The following is a 13,126-nucleotide window of genomic DNA, read 5'->3' as shown; positions in this document are numbered from 1 at the left end:
AGATTTTAGACCTAATTGAGAAAGAGCCATCTAGAGAATCAAACCACTGTTGAGACTATTCTAGAACTCAACAAAAAAAATTTGAAACATCGAGATCGTGTCCCAATGACGGTGAAATGAGATTACATCATCTATTTCTTTATCTTTCTTATTCCTCATGATGATTTTCTGTTTTAGATCTTTTATTTTTAGGAATATGAGTAGCTAAACCTCTCAATTCTAGGATGTTGTTATTGTTATGGATTTACTTGATTAGACTATTGACCTATGAATTGATTGTATGGTGATTGAACTTTAATTCCTCCATGTGAATCTATTTGTTTGATTGGCCACTAAACAAATGTATGTTGGGCTGATTTTTCTGCTCGTGAGAGAGAAATTTAGTTGGAACTGAGTGATTAATCTGTTATTTAATAATGCATGAAAATGATTACAGAATAATGGGGGTTGAAATTGAAGGAACATAATGCGGCATGATTATAACAATTAAGAAGAGATTTAATTTTGTATAGTTATGTGGCATGATTATAACAATTACAAATATATGTATGTATATATATATATGTATACACACATATATATATGGGAGTCAAAATTGAAGATGTACAATTAAGTTACAAATTTTGACCAAAGTTTGGGCTTGGCCCATTTGTCTTAGGTTATTGGTCACTAATATACATACATACATACATACGTATATATATAAAGATAATTGCACCTGGAAGCATTTTTAGGAATTATAACCAAGTATATAACATCATTTTAAAAAAAATTACAAATATAGTGAAGTCTATCAGCAATAGACTTCTATCGTTGATAGACTCTTACTAATGATATAGTCTATCACTAATAGACTCCTACCAATAATATGGTCTATCATTAATAGACTATTTAAATTTGGCCATATTTGTAATTTTTTTTACATTATGTTATATCTGCTAATACTTTAGGTCTAATGTCTATATTTACAACTGTCCCTACATATAAACATACATACATACATACATACATATATACATACATATATACACTTTTAAATGAGAATGGTGGGAACGTCTGCAAATCAAAAAAAAAAAAAAAAAAAGAGTGACGACAATATTTGGAGGTGGCCAAAAAAAAAGACGTAGACGGTAACTTCGATTTGGTAGTCTTTTCCTCCGTCTATGTGTGGTCCGTTTAGCAATGAGAATTAAAATACAGAGAGTATTTTCTTCGGGTTTTGGTATATTTCTCTTCTTGTTAATTCCAAGATACCAAATTGTGGTATATGAAATCAAATAGTTCGTGTTGGACTATTTGGAAAAAGATTTGTAGTGCAAGTTTTGAAAAATTGCAATCTTCATCATAGTAGAACCTGCAGTTGTAGAAGATTGGACGTAGTCTCGAATGTAAGACGAATAAGTATATCTTTATGCCATTCTCCTTTTTCCATCTCTTAATTATTGTTATTTTATAATTGTTAATCTTTTTTGCTCTAACCTATGGAAGTAAAAATTAGATATAATTTTATTCTTCCGCATCTAATTTATTTCTTAGTTTAAATTCCCAACAATAAAGACACATTTTTTAATCTAAAGATATTTAGTTTGAAACAAAAAGTAAAATCAATTCAGATGTATTATATTAATGTAGATTATATTTATGAAGAATCCAATTGAATCGAACTGGTTATGCTAATGCGTGATATTTATTTGATCCACATAAAGTTAGATCTAAATAGGTTATCAAATTATATTTGTTAAAAATAAAACTACTCTAATATAATGAGTTGTTTTTCATCAAATCATTCTAAAATTCTTATAATTCATGAGATTAGTTAACAGTGTGTATGACTAAGATCCACTCGGACACCTTTATGAAAGATATAATTTACCATCTTTCCAACAATATTATATCAACACAAAAGAATATGTATAGCTCAAATTTAAGGATGAAAATGATATGAAATCAATTTTTTGTTAAGCAATACTAAATACATTTCTTTTTTATACAATATAATTAAAATTTCATTCTGAACAAACATGCGTTTGTAGTCCAACGGTTAGGATAATTGCCTTCCAAGCAATAGACCCGGGTTCGACTCCCGGCAAACGCATTTCTATCTTTTTTTCCTTTTATTTTTAACAAAATCCTTATTATAACCGAAGATTAAACTAGGTTTGACATTGATTTTATGAATTAATATGTATTGACTTCAATATCTATAGCTTTATTTGGCAATAAAAACAACTTAATTATTAATTTACATGATCTTTAGTAGGCTAAACTATAGAAATATCCTCAATTTTGTACTTTGTTACAAAAGTAACCTTGAACTTTTAAAAGTTTCATTAATACCCTTAAACTTTTTAAAAAGATTAAAATTATCTTTATCATTAATTTTTTTCCAAAATATTCCTAAACATTCAAAGTTTCATCCTTTAAACTTTAGAAAAATAAAAATAAAAATAGCCTTATAATTATTATATATGAATGGAAATCGTTAGCATCTCGTTTCAAAAATGTTGTTGAACTTTCAAAAGTTGTATTATTTAATCCTTGGGAAAAAAAGTTTAAAAATACCTTTAGCATTAGTAAATATAGATGAAATTTGTTTATCTACATCCTATTTCACCTCTCTCCTCTACTTCAATATGTGGCCTAGCTCTTATTTGTTTTCACTCTCTTTTTCAATACTTTTTTACCTCTTCTTCTATTTCTCCTCCCTTAATCGAGGTACATATGTTATAGCAAAAAGAAAGGAAAATAATAATGAAACCACCAAAAGACCTTAGGATTTAAATATTTTAACAAGATTGTACATGGATGTGAGTTAATATTCTTAGATTTTAATAAACATAAAGAGACACAAATTAGGAATATGGGTCATAATTTTGATGATAACCAATGAGGAAAGAGAAAGAAAATATGTTCATTATCATATTTTGTTCAATATCAATATGGAAAAAAATGAGGGTATCTATTTAAGTTGTTTTCAAATTGGTTTAACTTTAGATATCTTCAAAGAAATTAATTGTTTAGGTTCTGTTTAGTAATCATTTCATTTTTTGTTTTTGGTATTTAAGAATTAAACTTATTTCCTTCTCATTTCTTACCATGATTTTTATCTTTTTTAAATATAACAGTTGAATTCTTAGTCAAATTCCAACAATAAAAACAAGTTTTTAAAAGCTATTTTTTTTTTTTTTTAGTTTTCAGATTTTAGTTTGGCTTTTTAAACCATTAATATATAACAGATAATAAAGAAAGAAATTTAAAGTGTTTATAGGCTTAATTTTTCAAAAAGAAAAAACCAAAAAACGAAATAATTACCAAACGAAACCTTAGGTATTCAGTTTTCTTATATTTATGTTTGGACATGCAGAATGAAAGAGTTTCTTCAGTTTGTTTAACTTTTTTATATTTAAGAAGATAAAAAAATAGAGAAACGAAGAAAGCTTTAGAGATTGAGGAATGAAAGAAAAAGAATTAGGATGAGTAATGAAGAAGTGAGGTAAAGAAATGGAAGAGGGAGATGATGGGTATTTGTCCATATAGTACTCGAAGACTATTTTTTACACTTTCTTTTGGAGAATGGTATTAATAAAAAATTTGAAAGTTCAATAATATTTTTAAAACGAGACGCTGGCATTTTCTTCCCTATATATATGGTAATGATATTTTCAAACTTTTTTAAAGTATTAATAAACATTTGAAATTTGGAGTATTTTTAAGACAAAAACCAAGTGTTTTCTATTAATTTTTCACAATAATGGTATTTTTTAAATCTTTTTTAAAGTTCAAGTCATTAATGATGTTAGTATCGGTATAAATGATCTTTCCCCCGTGTTCAGCACTAAAAGTTGTAGAGCTGGTCGCAATATCGAGCCATTGAAGCAGCTCGACGGAATCGAAGAAATTCTGAGTTCCGACGATCTATATGGAAAATTTGCCATTTTCTGTGCCGGATCAAAAGATCAACGTGATTGATATTTGCACGGTTTTGAATGAGAGAAAGAAGTGAGGAATCCTCGATACCTCCCAAGAAAAATTTCGAATTGGATCCAAAATTGACCTTGAGCAATTTCAATAATTGGGTTCATTGATATTCCTGGTATAGTACTTTTAAAAGTTCAAGGTAATTTTTCAAAGAATGTACAAAATTTAGAAATATTTTCTTTAATTTAACCTTTTATTTACAGAAATATTGGTCGATATCGATATTTTGTCAATATATCCATAAAACTTAAATCTTAGTATCAGTATTGACATTAGTGACGAATTCAAAACTTGATTATGGAGGGCACAAGTTCATATATAAAAGTTTGCCCATATTGTTTTAGATTTATCTAATTATGATTTATGAACTTTTAAAAGCATCGAATAGATTCTTAAGTTCTCGAGGTTGATTAATAAATTTTAGCTTCAAATTTTGTATCTGATCTCTTACCCATTTGAAAATTTTTATTAAAATTAAAATTCTACATCACATATAAAATTTGGCTTTGTATTTAATAGGTTTTGTCTTAAACAATTAAGTATAAAAATAAAATTTATGCCCAACAAAATAATTAATTTTTGAAAATTTGGAATATGTCCAGACCTATCATTTACCAACAAAATAATTAATTTTTGAAAATTTGGAATATGTCCAGACCTATCATTTACCAAATTGAAAGTTTATGGATCTATTTTTAGACATGTTTAAATGACTTTTAGACACAAAATTTAAAATTTAAAGGCTTACTCAAAACAGTTTTGAAAACATAGGAACTAAATTTGTAATGTAACATTCTTATGAATGTACTTTTAAATGATGTATTAAGAAATTATCCACCTAGGAAAATCATGAAACTTTAAATATTTATCAAAGTTTTTGCAAAAATAGTGTTGAGTTTTTGGCAAAATATTAGAAGTGCACTTATCCCACATTAAAAAGATTTAGGAAAGTCATGGATTTGTCCTACATTGAAAAGGTTCTCTTGTAATTGGAATCAAGGGAGATAATTTTTCTATGTGATTGTAACAATTTTTCACATAATGGATTTCTTTTTGGTAGGTCGTGGTTTTTCTCCGAGTTGGGAGCTTTCCATGTAAATTCTTGTGTTCCCAATTTTATTCCTTTTTTTTAATTTCTCTATTATTTTCTACCTATTCCTACAATAGAAGTGGGAAGCTTTTCCCAACAATTGGTATTAAAGTCATGCCCCTGACTTAACTATGCTCGATAGAATCCTCAGGTGCTGAACAAAGATGCGTACTAGAGCCTCGAAAGTAGTCATGGTGTGATCCGTGGTTAAACTCTATTAGCTGGTAGGATACTCCGGTGAAGAGGAGAAAACCTATATAAGAGTTAGATGGATGGAAAACTATTTAAGGAGAGGGTATGTGGTCTTTTGGGAATGTCCAAAACCCCACATTGGTTAAATAAAGGGATGACCATAAGTTTATAAGGGAGAACAACTACCTTCATTGGTGTGAGACTTTTTGGGGTAAAACCAAAAGCATAGCCAAGTCTATTTTCTTAAATAATTTTCATCTTTATTAATTAAAAGTGTTAAATTCCTAATCAATATTCAAAAACAAAAGTAAGTTTTAAAAAAACTAATTTTTTGGTTTTCAAAACTTAACGTGATTTTTAAAATATGGGTAGAAAGTAAATAACATAGTCAAAAAATTTAGAGGTGAAACAGATGTTCATAGGCTCAATTTTCAAAAACTAAAAATCATAAAATAAAAAATAATAATAATAATAATAGTTACAAAACAAGACCTAAATTACAAATTTTAAAAACAAAAATACAAAAAACAAAAACAAAAACATAAACATAGCCTATGAACCATACTCAGAGGATTGAAGAAAGTTAAAATTTAGTTTTTATGGTTTATATTTAGAATATAGTCCCTACTTAATAAAATTCTATCACACCGTCCCTAGGGGTGAGGAGCATCTCAATGCCATTTCTAGCCCAGATCTAAAACGGTAAGAAACATTTTGTTCCTCGCCGTTCCACAACAAGTGAAATTGACTTGTTACCCTAACCTCAAAGACCAAAAATATTTACATTATATATTTTTATTAACAATTTGATATTCAAAATGAATAAATTTGAGCTGATTTATACCAAATAAAATAAAATAAAATAAAAAATAAAAACATATATTTCAACTAAGAAATATTTACTTGATTTTCAAAATTAAAAATGAGCAGCTTGTTTCTATTTTAAATTTCAAGAATTTAGCCGTTTAATTGGATTCGATTCGCCACAAAAATTAAATAATAATAATAATAATAACCACCCTTTAAACGGGGGGCTCAAATTTTAACTTCATTTCTTTAGAGAAAGGTAAAATTATAATCGAGAAAAAAATGATTATTGTCTATGAGGAACTCGACCCCTCCGTTTCCCTGAGAATAGTCCACCCTTCGATCTCATTATCATTGCAACAAAGAAATGCATTGGCAACCTCACAAGGCAATCCTACTTTATATGTTTGCCCCTGCTCCAATACTCGAACTTTCGACTCCCGGAGGTCTATGAATAAAAAATCTAACCGACCATAGATAACCCTTTTCGAATACTAGAAAAGTCATTCCAAACAAATCCTAAAATCTATAGGATAATCAAACTCCTACATGCTTTCTCATATCAATCTGTCTAACAAGAGACCTTAACCCCATCATATTTATCACTACAAGTTAATCGAACCAACTTTCATCCTTTAAGTATTCTAATCAACGAAAAGATGCCCGAAATGGAGGGCAAGTGAAAGCTTTATTTCCAACCAGATGCAAAAGTATAATATATACATATAAATCCTACATTATATGCAAGTATACTTCCCCTACACAATATGTTGGTCAGTTTCTTTCTTTCCTTTTCTTTTGTTTTGTTTTCTTTTATCCTTTCCTTCTCTCTCTCTCTCTCTCGCTCTCTCTCTCTCTATTTTCTCGCCAATTGGATTGTTTCATATTCTATCTTTCTATTTTGAAAAATACACTAAATCTCAGACATTCCAATAAAAGAACATTCACGTTCATTCATTTACCTTTCGACCCAGCGCCATTGGCTTTACTGCAGCCAAAACAACAGCAACTTTACATGCAAGAAATCCCAGCATTCCTATCACCACTTCTTTAGGCGACAGTATCATGGTTGAATCTCCCAAGTTGAACTTAACTGTAAGAATGGAAAATCCAACTGCCAGTGCCAATGCCGATAGAGGGCCTTTGTATCGTTGATCTTCATTCCTAGTTGTTTCAGAAATTGGTGTTGGAGCAGGTAACTCGTCCACGGATCTTTGCAAGAGCAGCAGATACAAGAAGCCAAGAATGCCACCAGCTAAGAATGCAAGACCGGCATTTTCACCAGCTAAGAAGGATGAAACAGATGTGCCAGCAAGGATCAACAACGCATCATAAGCAAGCAAAGAGAGCTTCAAGTCTGCATATTCTTTCATGCTTTCCTCATTGGATATACTGTCGATGGTGGCTAAATTTGAGCTTTTGTTCAGGAAGGATAAGGGCTCAATTCCAGATACTTCCGATACGAGGCAAGGCCTAAGTTCTATCATTGACTTGTCGCTGCCCTCCCCAAGTAATATATCCTCAGCTGGGAATTCAAACTTGAGGCCCATGTACTGAAGCTCTTCCCCCTCAGATTTTAATTGAGATATGACATACAAGCTTAGACTTCCTACTCTCCACTGGCCTGGCTAAGATGAGGGAAAAAAAAACGTTTTGTTAAATTTCTTGACAAAATCTATTTGATACAAGCAACATATACAGTCAAAATCATTTTAAGTTCCAAAAGAGACCCGACAGTTTTTGGAAAATAGTATGAGTGTATGTGGCACAAACTAACCTGAATCAACGCTCAGCCAGACGGCTTCTAATCTACCCAATTTAGGTCCCTCGAAGACAAACTCATCAATGGAACCCCTCTGGAACAAGAGAATTTCAGGACCATCCAAAATATCCTTTTCTTTAGAAAGATCATGTGTCATCAAACTTGAAGGTATTCTCTGTAATATAGAATTTCCCTTTTCATCTATCAAACACAGGAGAATTCCAGCATTCAAGTCACTTACACTTGATCCATAGAGCTTGCTAGTGCTTATATCAACCTTGATCAAGGCCTGAGATTCATTTCCCTTCAAAGATGATAGGATTTTCTCAATTGAAGTTTTCGTGCAGACCCCCAATTCTGAGGCTTGTATAAGATGTGAAGGTTTGGCATAATCCTGAAAATCTGTGGCCAGGTAACATAAACTTGCAAGAATCTAAATACCAAAGTGTGAAGAAAAAAAACCCGACTTAATCTAATGCAAATAATGAACAAAAAGAAATGGATTGTTCTAAAAGATAAGTTGTTAGTGGGGTTTTCGTGGGATTGGTTTTTTGTATGTCCTGGTATTCTTTCATTTTTTTTTTCTCAATGAGAGCAGTTGTTTCAATAAAATAAATAAATAAAATAATAATAAGTTGTTAGTTAGTCACCATTCCATGACAAATATACAGCCAAAATACAGTTCATCCACATTCAAATATAATCAAGCTCGCCAACTATTAGAACGAAATTCACAACAGCGCTATGGCAGGCAAGATTTACCAAAAAAATATATGTTGAGAAAAAATGAAAAATCATCAGATGAACATGTTAGGTATCGTGACTCCTGCGCTCACAGAAATACCCAACAAGGACAAACAGGGGAAAATACCTCCCTGATCTGTGATATTCCAGAAAATAAAAATAAAAAATCACAATATCAGGGAAAATACAAAGCACCGAGAAAAAAAAGAGAAATAATTAGTCTTAAGCAAGAACAAGAACAAAGAACTTGATAAGGGCTGATTCGAGAGCACCTCCCTCTCCTAAAGCTTTCACAAGCTCCAATCTTCTTCACACCCTAAAATGGGATCATAAACCCCAGCGGAAAGTCCCCTCCCAGACTTGTAACAGAATTTGCCACGTCCCCACTTCACTAATTCTCCCTTGCCACTGCTTTTCCCTTTTACCCTTTCTTTCACACGTGTAAATTACAGGTCTTACAGAACAATTCCTTTGCAGGAGAGCTTTCAGATTATGTGGTTTGGTTTATACCATTGAAAGGAGCCAAAATTTTTCATAAAGAATTTCATCTATAGTCTTCCAATTCTGAAATTTTAGAGGCAAATTAGCAGGAAAATTTTAAATTCTTAGATCCCGTTTGATAATCATTTAATTTTTTAACATTACACGTATAAACACTACTTTTACCAATAAGTTTCTATATTTATAATCCACTTTCTACTGTTACTAAAAACCAACCAAAGTTCTGAAAACTAAAAAGAGTAGATTCCAAAAACATAGCTAGGAGTTTAGGTGTTTCTTTAAGTAATATGAAAATCATGATTTTAAAATTGGAGCAAAACAAGCATAGACATCATTACCAAACGGAACCTAACTTTTCTAATCAATTTTCTTAATCCAGAATGAGCTAAGATAGAGGCAATGGGACCCTCCTTTTGCCCCTGCATTTAGAGTCAATCATTGATTAAATAACATGGCAATGATTATGCATGCAAAAGCACATAACAGAGACAGAAAAGCTTAGACCCTGTCTTGTAACCATTTTGTTTTTTTGTTTTTGTTTTTGAAAATTAAGCCTATAGATACTACTTTCATTTTCAAATTTCTTCTTTTGTTATCCACTTTTTACTGATAATTTAAAAAACTAAGCGAAATTTTGAAAACTAAAAAAAGTAGTTTTTAAAATGTTATTTTTATTTTTGGAATTTTGCTAAGAATTCAACCATTATATCTAAGAAAGATGCAAATCGTTGTAATAAATGGGGAGAAAATAGACTTAATTTTAAATAAACAAAAACCAAAAATAAAATGATTACAAATCCGCCTTATAAATTAAGGGATGTGGAACCATGAAAACATTGGAATTCTTGTGTCATTTCCATAGTTTATTAACATAGAAACCATGAAAATGATCAAATATATCACCCCTATTCTTTGAAGGCAGAAAAATACCTTGAAAACGAGAGCGCTTGGCCCGAATACGAAATCGAGAAACGGGGTATCGAGAACAACCCGACCTAGAAAAAACAGAGTTCAATGATTTCCTCCCCGAAGTGAAGCTTTTGTGAGTTGCAAATATTAGATGCTTTGTAGAAAGCGCGTCGATGTCCGCAACTCCAGCACACCAGAGAACCATTGGAGTGACACAATCCATCTCAACAAACCCTAGAAATCAAAAAACAAGTTTCGTCCATCATCCGCAGAATTGAAAACATTCCTTTCACCATTTCAATATTCTACCGAGACTTTATAATCAACAACAACATCATGATGCGAAAATGAAACACCTTCCAATCTATTTGAATACACGATTAAAATTTTGTTCTTGACAATTGTGTATGGAACTGCAGCGGTTTGATATGAACCTAGTCTTAATCGGAAATTCGTCATAGAAGCAAGAAGAGAGGATAATGAAAGTCACCTGAAACTGAGACCGCTCCACGAAATTACTGTAGAAAAGCAGCCATCGACGACGAGGAAACTGAACGAGAGAGGGAGAGGAATACTTCAAAACTATTTGCAAACATAACCTTATTTTCTATCCAATGGAGAAAAAAATTGACAGGAAATTGCACAAAATCACCCTGAAACATCAAATTGGTTACAATTACACATTTAAACTTTAAATTATTATATTGAAAAATTAAAATTAAAAATAAAAAAAAAATAAAAAAAAAACCTTCAACTACTGTAGTTTATATATATATATAAATCGGGACGGAGGCGGAGATCAGGTTTGGGGTAAAAGACGAGAGATCCCTTCTCCATTCCCGATCGGGGACCCAATTTAAATCCTGGTTTGACCCCGTACCCAGTTAAATCGGGGATTTTCCGTCCCGATCGGGTCAAAGACCCGCAAGGACCCAACCTGTGGGAAATTTTGCCATCTCTAGACCTGTTACGAAGAGAATCTGAAAAACAGAAATTTAAAAACAATGGATTAAATGAAAACAAAGTTATATTATATATTTTCATATATATGTTCGGTAGCAAAATTCAAAAATTGAATTCTAATCTAAACAGTTATAAATTAATTAAATACCTACTAAATATTGGTCTGCAATAAATTATTATTAATTTATTTATTAAATAGTTGTAAAGCTTCGTAATAAATAGTTCATGTGGTAGGTACTATTTAAAAGGATCTAACAAACTATATGGACTATCAAAACATAGCAACTAAATCAAAATTTAAAAGCATATGGACTAACTTTTAACTTTATGCAAATTATAGGGATCAAACTTGAAATATTAACCTAATTTAATTTGTAATACATTAAATAATACATATTTTAATATAAAAAAAATTAAATTTGGTTTATAACATGACATACACTATTATATTTCACTATTTTTAAATATTTTTATCTTTATTTACTATAATTCTGCATTTTAAATTTTGAAATTCAAATTCTGGATACAAATAAAACATAAAAATGTTGTTTTTAAAATTTGACTGTTTGAATTACAAAATCAGAAAACAATATTAAAAAATATGATAATTAACATTAAAAATCTATTAACGAGCTTGAGTTAAGCTAGGAATTATAACTCTTTTTTAGAGCTATCAAACACTCCTAACTTAATTCTTACTCGTCCCGAGCAAGGTAGAAACACATATTCGAACAAAAATTTATTCAAAAATATCATGTTTGCTCTAAAATTATACTTAGTTGTTACTCTAGTCTCAATAGTAAAAAAAAATGAAATTTGCAATCAACAATGAAATTTGAATACCTGATAATACAATTCTAAGCATACAAGACTTTAATTTTGTAAGAACAATGACTTAAAAATGCATGAGAGATAAGAATTTTTTTTAAAATGGGCAAAAAAGTTTTAAATGGACTTAAAATTCATTATTGTGCTCTCATAACATTCTTTCATGTAAATTTTATCACAACAAGAGTACGTCATACACTATTCATCATAACAAACTAAGCAACAGAGCAGACAAGCATTCAAAGCACACATATCAATCAAGAAATATTGTCCGAGCACAGTGGTCAAGGACTCTAGATCAGATCAAAACTACCCAACGGGTACCTGACCCCCAACTTAAAATGATACATTGTCCCTTATATATCCCTAAATAAAACTCTAAAAATAAAAAGTACAAGGGAACATAAAACTTTCCCTGATAACGTTCTCGTGCACAAAGTGATGATTGGGTTACCGCTCTCTTCAATTTGGTTTTCTTTCTTTATAGGCTTTGGAGAGACCTACAAAAAAGAAAAAACAAAGGAAAAAAAAGAAAACTATACACAAAAAGAAGTTAGTTTAAAGTCTACTCCTAGAAAGCAATTAAAATTTGTCACCTGTGGACTTGAGGACACTCCTTAACTAGGATGAATCGCAAGTCATCAATGATAAGTACTATATTGATAGTATTTTTCCAGGTAGCGTAGTGATCACCGTTAAGTTTGTCGGCGGCAAGCAAATTTAATGTAGCGAATTTAAGATTGTCGGCGGTTGTCATATTTGAAATTGTTGAAAACATACAATTTATCTATTATTTATACAAGCATTACCCAATTTAAACAACCAATCAATTTAGCAAAATAATCTAATGCACCCTATGTGACATTTATTTTGCAATGATGCTTTAGTGGGCAGGGTAAAAGCCACCGTAGGGTGATCAGTTACCTCTTCACTGAATTGAGACTATCTCAACCAATAATTACACCAAAAATAACTCTTATTCCTATAATTATTAGTCATCATTGTTTGATTTAGAAAAGTAAATGTAACCCCTCATTTAAGATTCTAGAGTTCCGCCCCAATGAGTCAACCATAGGAAAAACTGACTGGAGCAAAAATTAAATCAATCCTATCCATTTCTGAAGTTTGAGTAAAAAGTCATGTAAATTTCATTCGTAAGGGGGCACAAGCAAAGGTGTCTCGAGGCCGAGCATGAAAGTTTACTACAAACTAATGAGAGAGGTCGGGGATGTGTTGACACATGTCCTACTCCTACTTACTACACTATCTACTTTCATCTTGTTATTGACCTATACAAACTCCACTCGTTGATTTGCTTGTTGATTGTATGCGTTAATGGTCATGCGTGGTCT

At 30.9% G+C, this 13,126-nt stretch overlaps 1 protein-coding gene and 1 non-coding gene across 3 annotated transcripts; one reads left to right on the top strand and one right to left on the bottom strand.

The window, feature by feature from the left end:
- The first annotated feature begins 2,023 nt into the window (after window positions 1–2,023).
- TRNAG-UCC (transfer RNA glycine (anticodon UCC)) lies at window positions 2,024–2,095 on the top strand. The gene has a single exon. It is a non-coding gene; the product is annotated as a tRNA-Gly (tRNA).
- A 4,622-nt stretch (window positions 2,096–6,717) lies between these two features.
- LOC120071363 (Lipase/lipooxygenase, PLAT/LH2 family protein) lies at window positions 6,718–10,657 on the bottom strand. Of its 2 annotated transcripts, XM_090311158.1 has the most exons (5): window positions 10,474–10,613; window positions 10,005–10,217; window positions 8,071–8,231; window positions 7,845–8,004; window positions 6,718–7,691 (listed from the first exon to the last, which is right to left on the bottom strand). In XM_090311158.1, exons 2-5 carry the CDS (start codon window positions 10,204–10,206, stop codon window positions 7,018–7,020), a joined length of 1,197 nt encoding a protein of 398 aa, XP_090167284.1. In that variant the 5' UTR covers window positions 10,207–10,217; window positions 10,474–10,613; the 3' UTR covers window positions 6,718–7,017. The 2 variants fall into 2 exon arrangements, with proteins under 2 accessions (XP_090167284.1, XP_038879534.1); XM_039023606.2 differs by having other exon boundaries at window positions 7,845–8,231; window positions 10,474–10,657.
- Window positions 10,658–13,126: the final 2,469 nt, after the last annotated feature.

The sequence above is a fragment of the Benincasa hispida genome, chromosome 2, assembly GCF_027475165.1.
Source record: "Benincasa hispida cultivar pf3 chromosome 2, pf3_genome.v1.1, whole genome shotgun sequence".
In the NCBI taxonomy this organism is placed as follows: Eukaryota; Viridiplantae; Streptophyta; class Magnoliopsida; order Cucurbitales; family Cucurbitaceae; genus Benincasa; species Benincasa hispida.
The sequence above is the reverse complement of the archived record's forward strand: the minus strand, read 5'-3'. Positions and strand labels throughout refer to the sequence as shown.

Coding starts and splice junctions, on each gene's coding strand:
- LOC120071363 (XM_039023606.2), bottom strand. CDS start 10,206: ATGGATTGTGTCACTCCAATGGTTCTCTGGTGTGCTGGAGTTGCGGAC. Junction 8,232..10,004: donor CAAGCGCTCTCGTTTTCAAG/GTATTTTTCTGC, acceptor ACCTGGCCACAG/ATTTTCAGGATTATGCCAAA. Junction 7,692..7,844: donor CTGGCTGAGCGTTGATTCAG/GTTAGTTTGTGC, acceptor CATCTTAGCCAG/GCCAGTGGAGAGTAGGAAGT.